We start from the raw sequence: 22,091 nt of genomic DNA, 5'->3' as shown, positions 1-22,091 counted from the left end.
ATTTGTTGAAGGGATTAATGAAATCTCTCCTCCCACTTATATTACTGTCCTTGCAGTTTCTAATTTCAACTTACAAGTGGGCTATGAACCGCAAATTACTACATTGTGCACTGATGCTAATTAAAAAATCATTAGGATGGCCTAGAATAAACTTGGCTTAATTTTAATCTGCCACCTGAATGTGGTCCAGGTTCCAGGTGAAAACAAATACAGGATCCTTCAGGATTTGAGACCTGCAGTACAGTAATTCCAGCAGAGATAAGCAGGGCTCCTGGAATTTGTCCCTTATCCCCTTCACTGCTTAATCACACATTGTTCCCTGCCCAGGCCAATTGGCATTACCTCCTGACTTCAAAATGCCCTTCTGCAGCTCCTGTGCTGGCTAAAGAAAAAAACACAGTGAAGTCCACTGGAGCAAATTTTAATTTTAATGTGCCAAGTCACCAAAGAGCCAGCTGATTCGACTTGGCTGCCGAGGAAGGAACGGTGAAAAGTATGTGGACAAAAGAGATCATTTGTTGTTTTTACCTCAAACAATTCTCAAAACATATTTCATATTGAGAATGAGACAGGCACAAATGCATGTCTGGACCGTACATATTGTTGAAGGTAAATTCATTTGCTCGGTGAGTCAAGGTTGGCAGGAAGCCAAAATGTTCAGACCTTGCTTCTGATACTGAGGCTTCAGCCAGTCATAAAATTATCTAGATCATTTAAGACATAATTACTTCTATCTCAGCCAATTATTTCAGTAGAAAGTTTTTTTTTTCTTTTCCAGAACAATCCTTAATTAATTAAAGTGCTTATTTCGAAATATTTTATAGAGAAGGCAGTTTAGAATGTGTATGTACAGGCCAGGCGCAGTGGCTCACGCCTGTAATCCCAGCACTCTGGGAGGCCGAGGCAGGCGGATCACTTGAGATCAGGAGTTTGAGACCAGCCTGGCCAACATGGTGAAAACCTGTCTCTACTAAAAATACAAAAATTAGCCAGGCATGGTGGCACAAGTCTGTAGTCCCAGCTACTCAGGAGGCTGAGGCAAGAGAATCGCTTGAATCTGGGAGGCAGAGGTTGCAGTGAGCGGAGATCACGCCATTGCACTCCAGCCTGGGCGACAGAGTGAGACTCCATCTCAGAAAAAAAAAAAAAAGTGTATGTACAGATTAAAGAGTAAAGTGAACCTCACGTGACTACACTGGAGACACGAGCACCTCCAGAGACCCCTGAGCACTCTGCCATTCCATCCCCTTTCCTCTCCAGAGGTAACCAATATCCCCACCTCTGTGTTAACCACCCCCTGGCATTTATTAATTGTTTTCATCTCTCTGTGAATCTCTCAAAAACATTGTTTAGTTTGGAAAAAAACTGAGCAGTAAGCACAGACCTAGCTTTGTAAGGGGAGGGCAATGATGCTCCCACGGCAAAGAGGGCAAAGATGACCTGAGTGGAGCTTCCGGGCAGAGCCTGGCTTCCACGTCCCCTTGAGTTCTCCAGAGTCCGTCTGGGGTTGTGTCACAGGGCGTAGTGTGAGTGAGGTGCTGGCTGACCAGCAGAAACCTGGTCAAAGGGCATGGGCTGCTCTGGATTTTCTGCCTCTAGACTCACCACAGCTGCAGTGGGTGAAAACAGATCTGGAAGAGATCATCAGTGCCCCCGGGTGCTCTGGGAAGCAGGGCCTTTCATCTTCTTCAACCTAGGCACACCTGAGCATTTTTAGCTTCATGTACGAGGACCATCGTTGCTCTGTGATCATAACCCTCCGCATGTCTATCTTCTGAGTCACAGCCACAGTCTGGACCAGCTGCTCGCTATTGCTAGGCGGGAGCACTGTTGTCCTCCCAGGAGCTCCCTTGTCCTCCGCCGGGTTCAGGATCCCTGTATCCCATGTCTCCTTTTTCCTGGGACTACATCTTCATCTGGGGGAGCACGTCGTCTGATAGCTTCCTAAGAAAGGGTGAAAGGATGTAAATAGACAAGCCTACCAGACACTACCCGGGGGGGGCGGTGGGGTGTGTCCAGGTGCCCCCTATGCCCCGCTCCTCTCCAAGGGCTTCCTGGGAGACAGCCCAACAGCTGGGATGTTCTAATTTCGACTCAGTAAAAACTATCAAAGTGGATGCAGTCTCAGAAAACTAGGAGAGTCAGGAATTGAGTCTGTTCTTGGCTGATCTCATCTCTGACAAAAAAAGAGAGAATTGAGCCTGTTGTAGTGCACAGCATTCCAGCCTGGGCAACATAGTGAGACCCCTCTGTAATTTAAAAAAAAAAAAAATCAGCCTGGAGGAACTTAAATTAACATTGTCCTGGCTTTGGAATGCCTTTAGAAAAACAATCGAAAAACCCCTAGGCCCAGCGGTGCAAGCGAGAGACAAGGGGAGCCTGTCAAGCGCTGGTGCGCCAAGAATTCAAGGCCTGGGCCCCACAGCTCCCTGGCAGCAGCATTTCAGCCTTATAAGGCAGTGTAAGTTGTTTCTACGTGCTGAGGAGACTGGGGATATAGGAAGCAGCGAGTCCACATCTCTCCTCCCCTACCTGGCAGTCCCCTCCCCATCCAGGCACTGATAAGATATTGCAGTCCTGACTGTGTCTCCGTGTCGGGAGACACACCCTATGTGTTTGGCTTCCATCCCCAGCCCTGCCCATTTGCTGCTGGGAGTAAACCAAAGCAAAAGCACTCTGAAATGGAACCAAGTCACCATTCTCTCCTATCTGGAATCTGCGTGAGACTCTGTGGTCTTAGTCAAAGCATGCTGACCTGGGGGCAGGGGACTTGGGCCCCACCCCTGGGAGCCACTAGTGCATGCTCCTGGACAGTCATTATTGGGGCCCTGGGTTAGTTCCTCTTCTTTAAACTGGAGGTTGGGTGTCAGGAGTTCGCCTCTCATGGAACATCAGAATCACCTGGAGAGATTTTACTAGCTGCAGCCGCCCAGGCCCCACCTGGAGACTCTGATATAATTGGTCTGTAGGGTGGCCCAGGTAACATATTTTTGAAAACCCTTAGTTGATTCTTGCATCATCCAGCTGAGAAACACTCACAGATGACTCTAGGGACTTTTGTAGCATTATGATTCAGTAATTCTGATAAGAAACTGTAGGTAATTTTTTTATTTTTTAAAGAGTCTCACTCTGTCACCCAGGCTGGAGTGCAGTGGTGTGATCTCAGCTCACCGCAAACTCTGCCTCCCGGGTTCAAGTGGTTCTCGTGTCTCAGCCACGGAGTAGCTGAGATTACAGGCAAGCGCCATCATGTGTGGCTAATGTAGGTAATATTTTGCAACATAAAATCCAAGGGTAGGCCAGAAGCAGTGGCTCATGCCTGTAATCCCAGCACCTTGGGAGGCTGAGGTGGGCAAATTGCTTGAGCTCAGTATTCGAGACCAGCCTGGGCAACACAGTGAAACCCTGTCTCTACTAAAAATACAAAAATTAGCTGGGCGTGGTGGGGCACACCTGTAGTCCCAGCTATTTGGGAGGCTGAGGTGGGAAAATCACCTGAGCCTGGGGAAGTCAATGCTGCAGTGAGCTGAGATCACACCACTGCACTCCGGCTTGGGTGACAGAGTGAGACCTTGTCTCAGGAAAAAAAAAAAAAAGCCTGGACGCGGTGGCTCACACCTGTATTCCCAGCACTTTGGGAGGCCGAGGCAGGCAGATTGCGAGGTCAGGAGTTCGAGACCAGCCTGGCCAACCTGGTGAAACCCCGTCTCTACTAAAAATACAAAAATTAGCCAGGTGTGGTGGCACACACTTGTACTCCCAGTTGCTTGGGAGGCTGAGGCAGAAGAATCGCTTGAACCCGGGAGGCAGAGGTTGCAGTTAGCCGAGATCGCGCCATTGCACTCCAGCCTGGGTAACAAAGCGAGACTCCATCTCAAAACAAAACAAAAAAAAAATCAAAGGGTAACCTCAGATCTCCTGACAGGTAGTCTTGTAAAAGAAATGTCCATTGTTATCTAGTATTTAACATGACTTAAAAACTACAATGCAGGCACTGGCTTATAATTATGCCTAAGGAGAGACATTAGCATTTTTTAATGTCCCTAGAGTTAAACATTTGTCCATTTTCTTACATGTTTTACTCTCTAGACTAGACAGGAGGATGGGTATTTCCTCACTTCCATCCTATCCATTTAAAAATCACTTATTTATTTATTTATTTTTGAGACGGAGTCTTGTTCTGTTGCCCAGACTGGAGTGCAGTGGTGTGATCTTGGCTCACTGCAAACTCTGCCTCCCAGGTGAAGCGATTCTCCTGCCTCAGCCTCCTCAGTAGCTGGGACTACAGGCGCCTGCCACCATGCCCGGCTAATTTTTGTATTTTTAGTAGAGACGGGGTTTCACCATGTTGGCCAGGATGGTCTTGAACTCCTGACCTGGTGTTCCACCCGCCTCGGCCTTCCAAAGTGCTGGGATTACAGGTGTGAGCCACCGCGCCTGGCACTTATTTATTTTTTATTTATTTATTTTTAAGACAGAGTCTTATTATGTCGCCCAGGCTGGAGTGCAGTGGCACGATCTTGGCTCATTGCAACCTCTGCTTCCTGGGCTCAAGTGATCCTGCTGCCTCAGCCTCCTGCGTAGCTGGTATTACAGGCACATGGCATCATGCCCGGCTAATTTTTTTGTATTTTTTGTAGAGATAGGGTTCTGCCATGTTACCCAGGCTGGTCTTGAACAACTGGACTCAAGTGATTTGCCTGCCTCGGCCTCCCAAAGTGCTGGGATTACAAACGTGAGCCACAGTGCCTGGCCAAGCTAATGTTTCTAAGTTCACCTGTCTTTTTCCTCTACCCCATGCTACCAGGAACTATTAATAACAAGGCCTGTGACAATTTGGCTGCTAAAGCACAGAATCTCCAAACCCGTGCCATGCAAGGTGCCAAATTAAAGTGGATACAAATAATTTCATTCTTCACAAATGAATCTAGAGTAGACTATAAACTGAGGCTGGCAATAAAGGGTTTAAGAATCTTTCATTGAGATTGTTACTTCAATGTTCAAGTTCTTAGTGGGCTGAGAAAAATAAAGCAATTGTTTTTTGAGAAAGTGTCTTGCTCTGTGGCCGGGTGCGGTGGCTCATGCCTATAATCTCAGTACTTTGGGAGGCCAAGGCAGGTGGATCACTTGACATCAAGAGTCTGAGACCAGCCTGGCCAACATGGTGAAACTCTGTCTTTACCAAAAATATAAAAAATTAGCTGGATGTGGTGGCATGTGCCTGTAATCCCCTACTTGGGAAGCTGGGGCAGAAGAATTGCCTGAAACCAGGAGGCAGAGTTTGCAGTGAGCTGAGATTACACCACTGCACTCCAGCCTGGGCGATGGTGCGAGACTCTATCTCAAAAAAAAAAAAACAAAACAAAAAAAGAAAGTGTCTTGCTCTGTTGCCCAGGCCTGAGTGCAGTGACAGGATCTTGGGTTACTGCAACCTGAACCTGCCAGGCTCAAGCAATCCTTCCACCTCAGCCTCCTGAGTAGCTGGGACTATCAGCACATGCCACGATGCCTGGTTAATTTTATTTTTTTGTACAGATGCAGGTCTCACTATGTTCTTCAGGTTGGTCTCAAACTCCTGAACTCAACTGATCCTCCTGCTTTGGCCTCCTAAAGTGCTGGGATTAGAGGCATGAGCTACTGCACCTGGCCAAATGAAGCAATTTTTAAAAATCAGAAATGAAGGCCGGGCACAGTGGGTCACACCTCTAATCCCAGCACTTTGGGAGGCTGAGGCAGGTGGATCACAAGTTCAGGAGATTGAGACCATCCTGGCTAACACGGTGAAACCCCATCTCTACTAAAAATACAAAACATTAGCTGGGGGTGGTGGCAGGCGCCTGTGGTCCCAGCTACTCAGGAGGCTGAGGCAGGAGAATGGCGTGAACTTGGGAGGCAGAGCTTGCAGTGAGGCGAGATTGCACCACTGCACTCCATCCTGGGTGACAGAGCGAGACTCTGTCTCAAAAAAATAATAATAATAAAATAAAATAAATAAAATCAGACATGAGGTAGGTCCTCAAAAAGTGTTGTTGAATTAATTTGCTTTTCATCTCCTTTTATTCATTTTTCTTTATTTTTCTCCACCTCCTATTTTAATTTTTTTTAGAAACAGGGCCTCACTCTGTCATGCAGGTTGGAGTGCAGTGGCACAATCACAGCTTACTGCAACCTTGATCTCCTGGGCTCAAGCAATCCTCTTGCCTCAGCCTCCCGAGTAGCTGGGATACCACCATACTGGCTAATTCTTTTTCTTTTTCTTTTCTTTTTAAAATTTTTTTAATTTAAATTTAAATTTTATTTTACGTATTTTTTTTTGAGTCAGAGCCTCGCTCTGTTGCCCAGGCTGGAGTGCAGTGGCACAACCTCAGCTCACTGCAACCTCCGCCTCCTGGGTTCAAGTGATTCTCCTGCCTCAGCCTTCTGAGTAGCTGTGATTACAGGCGCATGCCACCATGCCCAGCTAATTTTTGTATTTTTAGTAGAGACAGGGTTTCACCATGTTGGTCAGGCTGGTCTTGAACTCCTGACCTCAAGTGATCCACCCGCCTCGGTCTCCGAAAGTGCTGGGATTACAGGCGTGAGCCACCGCACCTGGCCTCTTTTTCTTTTTTTAGAGATGGGGTCTTGCTATATTGCCCAAGCTAGTCTTGAACTCCTGGCCTCAAGGGATCTTCCCACCTTGGACTTCCAAAGTGCTGGGATTACAGGCTGAGCCACGGCGCCTGGCCCTGATCCCCTTTTCTAATATATGGCTTTTTAATTTGAAAAACTGATTTCCTTATACACGGTGAAACAGTATTCCTATAGCTCCCTGGACTATGCTAGTTCCCTCACCCAGTGTCTCCACTTCTAAAGTCCTCAGTTACTGTGAAACTCATTTATCTTTCTGCAACATTAATTTTGAGAAAGTTGAAGCGAGCGAAACTTCCTGGAATCTGAAAAGAAGACCCATTGTCCCCGTACCAGGCTCACAATCAGCCAAAGGGGGAAGCAGATTTTCCTGTCTGTACAAAAGAAGGTAATTAGAATTTTGCTTGTAATGAATTGTCTATAATCTCCTCTTCAAAGCTGTTTTAGAGAATGCTCCTGTAGGCCAGGGTCTTAGAAAGTTTCTTTTGAACGCCTTGACCATATTCAGGGCTCCTGGGCCCCTCAGCATGAGAGAAGTATTGCTAAAACGGCTTCTGACCAGCAGTAACTAAATACCAGAGGAAGCCCCACCTCCAAAGCCTTACGGCTTGTCTGCAGACAGCCGTGAAATCTTAGTTTGGTGGAAATGACCTCAGATCTCCTCACTGTTAACTGTGCTTTGTGCCATAGAATAGAGTGATTCAGTTGTTCAATTACTATGAAAAGTCACTTGCTGGCCAGGCGCGGTGCCTCATGCCTGTAATCCCAGCACTTTGGTAGGCCGAGGAGGGTAGATCACCTGAGGTCAGGAGTTCAAGACCAGCCTGGTCAACATGGTGAAACGCCATCTCTACTAAAAATACAAAAATTAGCCGGGCGTGGCAGTGCATGCCTGTAGTCCCACCTACTCAGGAGACTAGGCAGAATTGCTTGAACCCGGGAGGCGAAGATTGCAGTGAGCCGAGATCGCTCCACTGCCCTCCAGAGACAGAGCGAGACTCTGTCTCAAAAAAAAAAAAAAAGTAACTTGGTTCTTATTATGTGTCAAGTGCTATAGATGCCAAAATGAGGAGAGGACATGCTGTTGTCAATTTTAGCCTAGCACTTAAATAGCAGATCTAGTATCGGTGCTGGTCAGTCCAGGTCAGCACAGAAGGCAGTCTGAGCTGAAAGCAGATGGAGGAGGCAAAGCTGCTCAGGAAATGGTATTGAAATCCCAAAGCAGTCCCTGTGGGTGGTAGGGAGGAGACATTCTAGGAAGGGGGAACATCATGAGCACAAACTCAGAGGTGTGATAGAACATAGCACTGGAATGGAATGGCAATCAATCCAATCAAGGAAAGAGGAGCGACAGGTACCAAAGGTGGGTTGATGTCAGATTACAAAGTCCGTCTGTAATTAGACTAATGAATTCATGCCCCTGAAGAATGTTCCGCAGAGAAGTGACATGATTTATTTTGTTTTATTTTTTTGAGACAGAGGCTGGAGTGTAATGGCGCAATCTCAGCTCACTGCAACTTCTGCCTCTCAGGTTCGAGTGATTCTTGTGCCTCAGCCTCCCAAATAGCTGGGATCCAGGCATGCACAGACATGCCCAGCTAATTTTTTGTATTTTCAGTAGAGATGGGGTTTCGCCATGTTGGCTAGGCTGGATTAATTTGCATTTTGGAAAGGCAACTCTGGTTTCAGTGTACAAGAGATTTGAACAGGAGATTAACTAGGAAGCTATAGTAATAGTTATGAAAGGTGATGACGGCCTGAAATTAGGTCAGTGTCTATGAGAACAAAGGGGATGGATTTCAGAAACGTTTCTAAATCATAAATGACTGAACCAGAAGAACTGAAGCTGATGTCAGATTTCTCGCTTGAGTGATGAGGAACAAGGCAGGAAGAGCAGCAATGAGGATAGAGGTGGAAGGGCAGCTCAGGAATTTCTGTGGAGTTTTCCCATCTTGAGACTTCGGTGTTGGAAGACAGAATGGCTGTGACATAATGAGGACTTTTTACTTCCATCTCTAGGAAAGCGTTCTTTGGAACACCTTTGCTGAGTCTCTCTCTCTTCCGCTCAAGGGTAAGGCTTACTTGGTAGTGGGACCAGATTTCACAGTGTCAACATGCTTTCTAAGGAAAATCCCAGAAGGCGGCATTCGTCCAGATAACCTTGTTGGCTGCATACATATTTGAAGCTTATGTGCAGAAATGGAGTTCTTCCAGAAAGAGAGAATGGCATTTGTGGAGGGTGAATCAATTAATTCAGCTACTGCTTTTTCCAAACTCAGTTTCTCACCGTAAACAGACAGAACAGCATGAGCAAAGTATCTGATGTTTTAAGGTAAAAAGAGGGAGGAAAGGTGGCTAACTTATCCACCAGGCATACTAAAGTATATTTGGTTCTTTACTTTTAAGCAACCCACATATTCAACATTGATATCCCTATTGTTTTTTATTTTCATAATATGTATTTATAGCACTTCTTCAGAATCAGATGAAGAATCATGATATACAGTTTTGTTTTGTTTTCTAAGGCGGAGTCTCACTCTGTCGCCCAGGCTGGAGTGAAGTGGCGTGATCTCGGCTCACTGCAACCTCCGCCTCCTGGGTTCACGCCATTCTCCTGCCTCAGCCTCCTGAGTAGTTGGGACTACAGGCGCCTGCCACCACGCCTGGCTAATTTTTGTATTTTTAGTGGAGACGGTGTTTCACCATGTTAGCCAGGATGGTCTCGATCTCCTGACCTTGTGATCCGCCCGCCTCAGCCTCCCAAAGTGCTGGGATTACAGGCGTGAGCCACCGTGCCCGGCTGTATATACAAACTTTTACCTTAAGTTTGTTAACTTTTTTTTTTTTTTGAGACAGAGTCTTGCTCTGTTGCCCAGGGTGGAGTGCAGTGGCATGATCTCGGCTCATGGCAACCTCTGCCTCCCGGGTTCAAGCTATTCTCCTGCCTCAGTCTCCCTAGTAGCTGGGGTTACAGACACACGTCACCACTCCTGGCTGATTTTTGTATTTTTAGTAGAGACAGGGTCTTGCCATGTTGCCCAGGCTGGTCTCCAACTCCTGAGCTCAAGCAATCCTCCTTCCTCAGCCTCCCAAAGTGCTGGATTACAGGCATGTGCCACCGAGCCTGGCTAACTTTGTTAACTTTTTAACACAAGTAAACATACTTGCAGAAAAGAGCCCAGATAAGCATATAGCATGATGGATCTTCACAAAGGAAACACGACCATGTAAGCATCACCCGGATCAAGGAGGGCATGGTTGGCACACCAGGGGCAGCCCTAATTCATGCTCCCTGCAAGCCACCACCCCTCCCTAAGTAGCAGCCTACTAATGGAATCAATTGGCTTTGTCATTGAACTTTATATATATTAATCAGTAGAATCACACAAGAACTGGCTTCTTTCAATCAACATCTATGAGAGTCACCCATGTTGTTGTAGCCAGTTTGTCATTGCTGGGTCGTACTGCATTCTAGTGTGTGAAAACACCACATTTATCTGTTCTACTGCTGATGAACATTTGGTTTGTTTCTAGTTTTTATCTATTATGAATTATGCTGCTATTTTGGTGAACATATGTATGCATATTCATTTATATGTGTGTAGGAGTGGAACGTTGAGCTATTCACATGTCTCTCTTTTTTTTTTTTTTGAGACGGAGTCTTGCTCTGTTGCCCAGGCTGGAGTGCAGTGGCACCATCTCGGCTCACTGCAACTTCCGCCTCCCAGGTTCAAGCGATTCTCCTGCCTCAGCCTCCCGAGTAGCTGGGATTACAGATGCGCAACACCACACCCGGCTAATTTTTGTATTTTTAGTAGAGACGAGGTTTCACCATGTTGGTCAGGCTGGTCTCAAACTCCTGACCTTGTGATCCGCCCACATCAGTCTCCCAAAGTGCTGGGATTTCAGGTGTGAGCCACCGCACCTGGCCAGCCACCGCGCCCAGGCGACATGTCTCTTTATCGTTTTTATTTTTTGGGTCTTGCTTTGTCACCCAGGCTGGAGTGCAGTGGCACAAACATGGCTCACTGCAGCCTCAACCTTCTGTGCTCAAGTGATCCTCCCACCTCAGTCTCCCAAGTAGCTGGGACTACAGGCAGTCACAACCACACCCAGCTAATTTTTGCATTTTTTGTAGAAATGGGGTTTTTCACCATGTTGCCCAGGCTAGTCTGGAATTCCTGAGCTCACGTGATCCACCTGCCTTGGCTCCCAAAGTGTTGGGATTACAGGCATGAGCCACTGCACCCAGCTCTTTATCATTTTTCATATGACAAAGTCAAACTTCTTTTTATTTTTGAGACAGAGTTTTGCTCTTGTTGCCCAGGCTGGAGTGCAATGGCATGATCTCAGCTCACAGCAACCTCTGCCTCCCGGGTTCAAGCAATCCTCCTGCCTCAGCCTCCTGAGTAGCTGGGATTACAGGCACACACCACCATGCCTGGCTAATTTTTGTATTTGTAGTAGGGATGGGGATTCACCATGTTGACCAGGCTAGTCTCAAACTCCTGACCTCAGGTGATTTGCCTGCCTCGGACTCCCAAAGCGTTGGGATTACAGGCATGAGCCACTGTGTCTAGCTCATATGACAAAGTCAAACTTCTATTACCTGGTGAGCAAACATTAAAAATTCTCACCTGGAGGAGCTGTGCCCCAGCAGTCTAATTTGGACAAACATGTTGTTGAAGAACAGCTCATTCACTTCACTTTATTCAATGCTTCCTGCGTGCCTGAATCTGGGCTGGGTGCTACAGAGATACTGACTGACAGAATCCTTGCCCTTGGCCAGGCACAGGGGCTCACGCCTGTAATCCCAGCACTTTGAGAGGCTGAGGTGGGCAGATCACTTAAGTCCAGGAGTTCAAGATCTGCCTGGTCAACATGGTGAAACCTCGTCTCTACTAAAAATACAAAAATTAGCCGGGTGTGGTGGCACGCGGCTGCAATCCTAGCTACTCGGGAGGCTGAGGCAGGAGAATCCCTTGAACCTGGGAGGCAGAGGTTGCAGTGTGCCGAGATCATGCCACTACACTCCAGCCTGGGCAACAGAGCGAGACTCCGTCACAAAAAAAAAAAAAAAAAAAGAAAGAAAAACAAATGCTGATAATAGTGATAAGCGTAAGTCTCATAATCCAAAGCAAAAGCGATAAGACTAGAGTCTGAATCATGAGCAATACCATCTCACCCAAATCTATTTGGCTTCTCAGCTTTGGAAGTGAGTAGTGCAATTTCAAATAGTGAGGGATTTGTCCAAAAAATGTATCCAAATCTATTCAGTTCCTGAGTTCAAACAGTGAGATCTAGAATAGTGACAGATAAAAAGTATAGAGTACTATACTTTTACCTAAATTATATCTACTTATACTTTTTAGGGTAATAAGGCATTTTACAACATTTTTAGCTTTTGGAAATAAGATCTTCCCGTAAATACTACTTGGACATGTTTTCAGCAATGATCTACATACAAACGTGAGAGGCCACCTGCTTCTTCCCACTGACACCAGCCCCTCCCTTACCCAGGCCTTTTTTCTCTGCTCAGATCATTTACCTCCTTCCTTCACATTCTTGGCCTTCAGGATTCCGCTGACACATCGCATTCTTGGGAGAACCTTCCAATTCCAATTATGGACTAGCTGCTCCTACCCCGTGCTCTTTGCTTGGTGACTATTCTTATCCCTTTTCAGCCCTTCTCACACTGTTTCGTGACTGTCTCTTTACCTGTATTAAGTTGGATGTTAATTTGGCTCCTTTCACACAGACCAAAATATAAAATGGCTTAAGCAACATAAAGATCACATACACAAGTGAGGCAAATTGACCATCTGAGGGGTGAGAAAACTCTGCTGCACCTGGTTTCTTGTGTTTTATTATCTTGTCATTCCCTAGGATGTTGTCTCCATTTACAAGGCCAAAACAGGTTAATCATCAGCTCATCACCCACTAGTCCTGGGAAGGGCAGCATGGAGTTAAAATGACAGGTAGCACCTTCTTTTTTAAACAAGTTATGACTTTTCAAGGACATAGCCAGGGTCTTTGCTTCTGGGAGAAGGTGTGTTGAGTTCAATGTAGGCTGCCCTGAGTTAATGATGGGTTAATGCAACCCAAGTCACTTCCTTATAAGGATGTAACCAGAAGCTGTTCCCATCGCTTCTGTTTATATTATACTAGCCAGATGTTTGTTAGTCACTTTCCTGGCAGCAAGAGCCCTTCTTACTAAAAGGTAGAAGAAAAGAATGGACATTATGGGGCGATAAGCTCTCTGCCACACACACCACACTGGGCATTAAGTTCTGAGTTTGTTCACCATTATGTCAGTAATGCTCAGTACAAAGTGTTTAATGAAATGGCTAAATCTTTGACAGTGCTAGAACAGAGGATATAATTCCCGGAGTTTCTGAACAGAGGACTGGATCTTTTTCACAAGAGAAAGAAAAGTTAGACCGCCATAGACCAGAATTCAGACTGTTCCATGACTCCCCTTGAACAGGCTCTGAACCTTGTTCTTTTTGATGAAATGGGGATAACGCTATTTGATCCCTAGTATGAGTTGGGAGCGTTAAGATAACATTTGGCAGTGTGTAGTACACAGATCATGCTGAAAAGTATGATCTTCCCTTCCATTTGCAGAAGTGCTGGCAACATCCACTGTCATACTAGCTGTTGCAGTATCTGCCTGCTGTTCAACCTGTACCATACCTGACTGGCAAAGCCAAGAAACACATGCAGCCAGTGTGCTCTCTCATGCGTTCTACATTTTATGTCGAGGTTAAGCTAAACTACCAGCAAGTTGGATACTTAGACCTAACATTTAATAGTCAAGAAGATTTTTGCTTTTTCTCGTAACCCACACCTATGATATGCCTGACTGTGTTTCTCAGGATTGGGTGGATGTCAAGCAGAGTTGAATCTGCTCCTCAAATGTAAGATCTTCTGGTGCATATTCCAATTTTCCCTTCATTCTTTTTTTTTTTTGAGACGGAGACTCACTCTGTCAACAGGCTGGAGTGCGGTGGCATGATCTCGGCTCACTGCAACCTCCGCCTCCCGGGTTCAAGCAATTCTCTTGCCTCAGCCTCCCGAGTAGCTGGGACTACAGGCGCCCGCCACCACGCCTGGCTAATTTTTGTATTTTTAGTACAGACGGGGTTTCACCATGTTGATCAGGATGGTCTTGATCTCTTGACCTCGTGATCCGCCCACCTCGGCCTCCCAAAGTGTTGGAATTACAGGCGTGAGCCACCGCACCCGGCTTCCCTTCATTCTTAATCACCTACCTTTAGTATGTGATCCTGATTTGCCTTTTTTTTTTCTTTTTTGGTGCTCCCTCTTTTGGTGTCCTAAGGTACCCTCTTCTTCATGCCCTTTCACTGGCCATGGTCATACTCTGCTGAGATGTCTGAATCCTTCTGCGAACTCCTCAAAAAAACGACTGTGTTGGCTAGGCACAGTGGCTCACACCTGTAATCCCAGCACTTTGGGAGGCCAAGGCGGGCGGATAACAAGGTCAGGAGATCGAGACCATCCTAGCTAACACGGTGAAACCCCATCTCTACTAAAAATACAAAAAATTAGCCGGGCGTGGTGGCAGGCACCTGTAGTCCCAGCTACTCGGGAGGCTGAGGCAGGAGAATGGCGGGAACCCGGGAGGTGGAGCTTGCAGTGAGCCGAGATCGCACCACTGCACTCCAGCCTGGGCAACACAGCAAGACTCCATCTCAAAAAAACAAAACAAAACAAAAGACTGTTTTATTGACCTTTGTAACCCTGATTTGCTTTTAGTAACATTTTTTCACCACATTCTTTTTGTAAATTTTTTTTTTTTTTTTGAGACAGAGTCTCACTCTGTTGCCCAGGCTGGAGTGTAGTGGTGTGATCTTGGCTCACTGCAACCTCCGCCTCCGGGTTCATGCGACTCTCCTGCCTCAGCTTCCCGAGTGGCTGGGATTACAGGTGCCTGCCACCACGCCTGGCTAATTTTCATATTTTTAGTAGAGACAGGGTTTCACCATGTTGGCCAGGTTGGTCAAGAACTCCCGACCTCAGGCGATCTGCCCGCCTTGGCCTAGTGCTGGGATTACAGGAAACCACTGTGCCTGGCCTTGTAACACTTTTTTTTTTTGTAGCAGTGGGGGTCTCACTGTGTTGCCCAGGCTGGTCTCGAACTCCTGAACTCAAGTGATCCTCCCACTTAGGCCTCCCAAAAACGCTAGGATTACAGGCATGTGCCACTGTGACTGGCCCACATTCTTAAAAGGAGCCTAAAAATTTTTGTAGAATGAGGTGAAGTAAAAATTTAAGAAGAAAGAAAAGTAGGTAACCAGACCCATCTATATATAACTTCAGGATATATTGTGAGCAACACTGTAAATGATGAGTTGAGATTAAACACAACAAAAATCAAGTCCTTCACAAAGTATTGCCTAGGGACTCATCAAACATATACAGAGGCCAAAGGAGAGTCAAATCTGGGACAGTTTGAATATCATAATGATAATGGACAATATATTAAAAAATAGTAATACTTGAGTTTGATGAGGAATGGACTTTATAGAGTTTCAAAGTAACTTCCCATAAAATATACATACATTACAAAGTGAAAAAAAAGAGTAAAGAGTAACTTTGTAGTGTGAGAAACCTGGAAGAACTACCTTAAGTGATCACAGTGAACATCATGAGTAACAGGACAAACTGAAATTGCATGCCACATGACAAGTGCACAGTGTCACTTTGTAATCTGCCAAAGATGCATAACTTGAGTCTAATCACAAGGAAAACATCAGACACATCCTCATCGAAGGCACTTTACAAAGTAACTGGCCTGAAACCTTCACAAGTGTCAAAAGTCAAACCTGAAGAACTGTTCCACACTTAAAAGAGATTAAAGAATGTAGCCACTAACGGCAGTGGCCTTCTTTTAAAGCAGTGGTCCCCAACCTTTTTGGCTCAAGCACTGGTTTCGTGGAATATAATTTTTCCACAGACAGGGTCAGGGGAGGTGGTTTCAGGAAGAAACTGTTCCACCTCAGATCATCAGGCATAAGATTCTCATAAGGAGCGTACAACCTAGGTCCCTCAGGTGCACAGTTCACAATAGGGTTCACATTTCTATGAAAGTCTAATGATGCCACTGATCTAACAGGAGGTGGAGCTAAGGCAGTAAGGCTCGCTCGCCCACCACTAACCTCCCACTGTGCGTCCTGGTTCCTAACAGGAGACAGATAGGTACCTGTCTCCAACCTGGGGGTTAGGGACCTGTTTTAAAGGACATTATCAGGACAACTAGAGGAACTTGAATGGAGGAGGATTAGATGGCAGTGATGTATCAGTGTATTAATTCCCTGACTTTGATGGCGGGTTATGTAGGAGAATATCTTCAAGTGTAGGAAATAAACATGACAGTATTTGGGAGTGATAGGGCATCAGGCTGGCACTTATTCCTAGATGGTTGTGGAAGGTGGGGGAGGAGTTCTCTGTAACTTTTCTGTATAGTCAAAATAGTTCAAAGTAAAAGTTTTATTTGAAAAATGTAACAGTCATTTTATTTCAGCAGTTTAAAAATTTTCCTTTTTCTTAAAGAGGAAGAAGGCATTTTCACACAAGGCTGGCCAGATGGGAAGAATCTTCAGCTTCAGCTTGGCCTCATTCATTTGAAAATAAAATATTTACATGAGGCCGCACCTGTGTCCAGCTGAAAGCGGGTCCTTCAGAGCGTGTGGGGGATTCTCTGCCGGCTTGATGGGCTAGCTCCTCTAAGCCGGCTGCTGGAGATGTCACCGGCTGAGGGACTCCTGCAAACGTTCATACATGATTTGATCCTGAAAGGAGGGAGAGCACAGAATACAGAGCCCGTCACTGCTTGTTTTGGGCTGAATGGTGCCCCCCAAAATTCACATGCTGCAGTCCTCACGCGCAGGACCTCAGAATGTGATTGTAACTGGAGAAGAGGGTCTTCATAGAGGAGACTGGATTAAAATGAAGTCATAAAGGTGGACTCTTATCCAATATGACTGCTGTCCTTACAAAAAGAGGGGATTACGGCACAGGAGGGAAGAGCATGTGCGCAGAGGGAAGAGCACGTGTAGGTGCTGGGAGAAGACAGCCATCAGTGAGGACAAAGCCTCCAGAAGAACCAACCCTACCCAACACTCTCCAGAACTGTGAGAAAATAAATTTTCCACTTTTTAAGCTACCCAGTCTGTGGTATTTTGTCATAGTAGCTCTTGCTGACTAACTTGCTGTTAAAGAGAGGTGATATTTCACTTCCCTGCATCTCTAAATCCTAATCTAAATCCTATACATGCTGCTTTCCACAGGGGACTCCGTGACTTTCACAACTGTTGACTCAAGTTTTCCTAAAATATCAGGTCAAGAGTCTTATGTCTATCTAATTAGTAAAGAAAGCACAATTCTAAACTACACTGAATCCAGATGGAAAGGAGGCAAAAGCAGAAGCTTCTTTTTTTTTTTTTTTTTTTTGAGACGGAGTCTCAACTCTGTCGCCCAGGCTGGAATGCAGTGGCGCAATCTCGGCTCACTGCAATCTCTACCTCCCAGGTTCAAGGGATTCCCCTGCCTCGGCCTCCTGAGTAGCTGGGACTACAGGTGTGTACCACTACGCCCGGCAAATTTTTTGTATTTTAGTAGAGATGGGGTTTCACCATGTTGGCCAGGATGGTCTCAAACTCCTGACCTCGTGATCCACTCGCCTTGGCCTCCCAAAGTGCTGGGATTACAGGCGTGAGCCACCATGCCAGGCCGGGAAAGTAGAAGCTTCTTACACTATATTAACGTTCATAAGAAATTGCCAGAACGGCCGGGCGCGGTGGCTCACACCTGTAATCCCAGCACTTTGGGAGGCTGAGATGGGCAGATCATGAGGTCAGGGGATCGAGACCCTCCTGGCTAACATGGTGAAACCCCGTCTCTACTAAAAATACAAAATTATTAGCTGGGCGTGGTGGCAGGTGCCTGTAGTCCCAGCTACTCGGGAGGCTGAGGCAGGAGAATGGCGTGAACCTGGGAGGCGGAGCTTGCAGTGAGCCGAGATCGTGCCACTGCACCCCAGCCTGGGCGACAGAGGGAGACTCCATCTCAAAAAAAAAAAAAAAAAAAAAGAAATTGCCAGAATGTTTTCCAGTGTGCTTGTATCTACATTTTCAGCAACAATGTATAAGAGTTCCAGGCCAGGCGTAGTGGCTCAGGCCTGTAACCCGGCACTTTGGGAGGCTGAGGCAGGCGAATCACCTGAGGTTGGGACTTGGAGACCAGCCTGACCAACATGGAGAAACCCTGTCTCTACTAAAAATACAAAAAATTAGCCAGGCGTGGTGCCCGTAATCCCAGCTACTCGGGAGGCTGAGGCAGGAGAATAGCTTGAACCCAGAAGGCGGAGGTTGTGGTGAGCTGCGATTGTGCCGTTGCATTCCAGCCTGGGCAACAAGAGCAAAACTCTGTCTCAAAAAAAAAAAAGAGTTCCAGCTGTTTCACATCCTTGCCACGATTTAGTGTTGCCAATCTTTTAAATTTTAGTCATTGTGTTAGGTGTGTAGTAGAATCTCACTGTGGTCAAATTAAAAAAAAAAAATTTTTTTTTTTTTTGAGACGGAGTCTTGATCTGTCACCCAGGCTGGAGTGCAGTGGTGCATCTTGGCTCACTGCAACCTCCGCCTCCCGGGTTCAAGCGATTCTTCTGCCTCAGCCTCCTGAGTAGCTGGGACTACAGGCATGCGCCACCACACCCAGCTAATTTTTGTATTTTTAGTAGAGATGGGATTTCACTATATTGGCCAGGCTGGTCGTGAACTCCTGACTTCGTGATCTGCCCACCTCAGCCTCCCAGAGTGCTGGGATTATAGGCGTGAGCCACTGCATCTGGCAAATTAACATTTTAAATGTTGGGTGGCAATTCCACTCCTGCGTATTTATCCCAAAGAAATACTTGAAGTGTGTTTTTTCTTCTGTGTTTATTTGTTTGCTTTTGAGATAAGGTTTCATTCTGTAACCGAGGCTGAAGTACAATGGTGTGATCATGGATCAATGTAGCCTCAACCTCCTGGGCTCAAGTAATCCTTCTGCCTCGGTCTCCTAAGTAGCTGGGACTACAGGTGCATGACACCATGCCTGGCTAAGTTTTAATTTTTTTGTAGAGACAGGGTCTCACCATGTTGCCCAGACTGATCTTGAACTCCTGGGCTCAAGCCATTCTCCCACCTCCGCCTCCTGAGTAGCTGAGATATCAGGCATAAGTCACTGTGCCCAGCTCCGGAGTGATTTTTTTTTTTAACCCTTCTCCCACCTATGGTGAAGATGTTTTTATTTCCCTGAAATGTATGGGTAAGTCCCTATGGCTTAGTTTGGGTACAGTCTAGCTCCAAGAAATACAAAGCCATTTGTCAAAAAGGGTAGAGTAGGTCAAATAATACTTGAATTAGATGATTAAAAATTCTGAGATTGTGGGCTGGGTGCAGTGGCTCACGCCTGTAATCCCAGCACTTTGGGAGGCCAAGGTGGGTGGATCACGAGGTCAAGAGTTTGAGACCAGCCTTGCCAATACGGTGAAACCCCGTCTCTACTAAAAATACAAAAAATTGGCCAGGCGCGGTGGTGTGCGCCTGTAGTCCCAGCTACTCAGGAGGCTGAGGCAGAAGAATCGCTTGAACCCGGGAGGCGGAGGTTGCAGTGAGCTGAGATCATGCCAGTACACTCCAGACTGGGTGACAGAGCGAGACTCTGTCTCAAAAAAAGAAAAAAGAAAAAAAAAATCTGAGATTGTGGAGGCAGAGGAGGTCATTCTCTTTCTGAATAAAGTTGTTAGAGAATCTAGCTAGGAAAACTGTGTTCCAGTCCCTAAGAAACACATAAAATTAAAATCTCTCAAGAACATTCTCACAAATGCAATTATTTTGCTGGTTTTCAGATCAAAATGAACCATATAATTTCTTTTTAGGAAGTAGAAGTAGTATACAAAACAATCTGTAAAAGAGTTTAATTCCCTCTCCCCCTTCCCCTCCCCCTCCCCCTCTCCCCTTTCTTCGGTCTCCCTCTCCTTTTTTCGGTCTCCCTCTGTTGCCGAAGCTGGACTGTACTGCCGTGATCTCGGCTCGCTGCAACCTCCCTGCCTCGGGCTCCTGTGACTCTCCTGCCTCGGCCTGCCGAGTGCCTGGGATTGCAGGCGCGTGCCGCCACGCCTGAATGGTTTTTGTATTTTTGGTGGAGACGGGGTTTCGCCGTGTTGACCGGGCTGGTCTCCAGCTCCTGGCCTCGAGTGATCTGCCTGCCTCGGCCTCCCGAGGTGCTGGGATTGCAGACGGAGTCTCGCTAACTCAATGCTCAATGGTGCTCAGGCTGGAGTGCAGTGGTGTGATCTCGGCTCGCTGCAACCTCCACCTACCAGCCTCCTGCCTTGGCCTCTTAAAGTGCTGAGATTACAGCCTCTGCCCCGCCGCCACCCCGTCTAGGAGGTGAGGAGCATCTCTGCCTGGCCGCCCATCGTCTGGGATGTGAGGAGCCCCTCTGCCCGGCCACCCTATCTGGGAAGTGAGGAGCGCCTCTGCCCGGCTGCCCATCGTCTGGGATGTGAGGAGCGCCTCTGCCCGGCTGCCACCCCGTCTGGGAGGAAGTGAGGAGCACCTCTGCCCGGCTGCCCTGTCTGGGAGATGAGGAGCACCTCTGCCCGGCCGCCCTGTCTGGGAGGTGAGGAGCGCCTCTGCCTGGCCGCCACCCCGTCTGGGAGGAAGTGAGGAGCGCCTATGCCCGGCTGCCCCGTCTGGGAAGTGAGGAGTGCCTCTGCCCGGCCGCCACCCCATATGGGAAGTGAGGAGCGCCTCTGCCCGGCCGCCACCCCATATGGGAAGTGAGGAGCGCCTCTGCCTGGCCGCCACCCTGTCTGGGAGGAAGTGAGGAGCGCCTCTGCCCGGCCGCCACCCCGTATGGGAAGTGAGGAGCGCCTCTGCCCGGCCGCCCCGTCTGGGAGGTGAGGAGTGCCTCTGCCCGGCTGCCACCCCGTCTGGGAGGAAGTGAGGAGCACCTATGCCCGGCTGCCCCGTCTGGGAGATGAGGAGCACCTCTGCCTGGCCGCCCCGTCTGGGAGGTGAGGAGTGCCTCTGCCTGGCCGCCACCCCGTCTGGGAGGAAGTGAGGAGCGCCTCTGCCCGGCTGCCCCATCTGGGAAGTGAGGAGCGCCTCTGCCCGGCCGCCACCCCATATGGGAAGTGAGGAGCGCCTCTGCCTGGCCACTCCGTCTGGGAGGTGAGGAGTGCCTCTGCCCGGCCGCCCCGTCTGGGAGGTGAGGAGTGCCTCTGCCCGGCTGTCACCCCATCTGGGAGGAAGTGAGGAGCACCTCTGCCCGGCCGCCCCGTCTGGGAGGTGAGGAGTGCCTCTGCCCAGCTGTCACCCCATCTGGGAGGAAGTGAGGAGCACCTCTGCCCGGCTTCCCCGTCTGGGAGATGAGGAGCACTTCTGCCCGGCCGCCCCGTCTGGGAGGTGAGGAGTGCCTCTGCCTGGCCGCCACCCCGTCTGGGAGGAAGTGAGGAGCGCCTCTGCCCGGCTGCCCCATCTGGGAAGTGAGGAGCGCCTCTGCCCGCCCGCCACCCTGTCTGGGAAGTGAGGAGCGCCTCTGCCCAGCCGCCACCCTGTATGGGAAGTGAGGAGTGCCTCTGCCTGGCCACTCCGTCTGGGAAGGGAGGAGCGCCTCTGCCCGGCCGCCCCGTCTGGGAGGTGAGGAGCGCCTCTGCCCGGCCGCCACCCCGTCTGGTAGGAAGTGAGGAGCGCCTCTGCCTGGCTGCCCCATCTGGGAAGTGAGGAGCGCCTCTGCCCAGCCGCCACACCGTCTGGGAAGTGAGGAGCACCTCTGCCTGGCCACCCCGTCTAGGAGGTGAGGAGCGCCTCTGCCCGGCTGCCCAGTCTGGGAAGTGAGGAGCGCCTCTGCCCGGCCGCCCTGTCTGGGAGGTGAGGAGCGCCTCTGCCTGGCCGCCACCCTGTCTGGGAGGAAGTGAGGAGCGTCTCTGCCCGGCCGCCCCGTCTGGGAAGTGAGGAGCGCTTCTGCCCGGCCGCCCGGTCTGGGAAGTGAGGAGCGCCTCTGCCCGGCCGCCCTGTCTGGGAGGTGAGGCGCGCCTCTGCCCTGCCGCCCCGTCTGGGAGATGTACCCAACAGCTCCGAAGAGACAGCGACCATCGGGAGTGGGCCATGAGGACGATGGCGGTTTTGTTGAAGAGAAGGGGGGGAAGTGTGGGGAAAGGAAGGAGAGATCAGATTGTTGCTGTGTCTGTGTAGAAAGAGGTGGGCATAGGAGACTCCATTTTGTTCTGACTAGGAGAAGTTCTTCTACCTTGGGATGCTGTTGATCTATGGCCTTGCCCCCAGCCCCGTGCTCTCTGAAACATGTGCTGTGTCAACTCAGCGTTAAATGGATTAAGGGCGGTGCAAGATGTGCCTTGTTAAACAGATGCTTGAAGGCAGCATGCT

General features: G+C 48.3%; 1 protein-coding gene across 3 annotated transcripts in view; it reads right to left on the bottom strand.

The window, feature by feature from the left end:
- Nucleotides 1-16,141: 16,141 nt before the first annotated feature.
- NVL (nuclear VCP like) overlaps nucleotides 16,142-22,091 on the bottom strand; it is a 549,783-nt gene continuing 543,833 nt past the window's right edge. For all 3 annotated transcript variants that reach the window (XM_063672577.1, XM_054492573.2, XM_054492567.2), the window contains one exon: nucleotides 16,142-16,445. In XM_063672577.1, the coding sequence (XP_063528647.1) occupies nucleotides 16,401-16,445 (45 nt within the window). In that variant the 3' untranslated portion in view covers nucleotides 16,142-16,400. The remainder of the gene's footprint in view (nucleotides 16,446-22,091) is intronic.

Source organism: Pongo pygmaeus, chromosome 1 (assembly GCF_028885625.2).
Source record: "Pongo pygmaeus isolate AG05252 chromosome 1, NHGRI_mPonPyg2-v2.0_pri, whole genome shotgun sequence".
Lineage (NCBI taxonomy): Eukaryota > Metazoa > Chordata > Mammalia > Primates > Hominidae > Pongo > Pongo pygmaeus.
The sequence above is the reverse complement of the archived record's forward strand: the minus strand, read 5'-3'. Positions and strand labels throughout refer to the sequence as shown.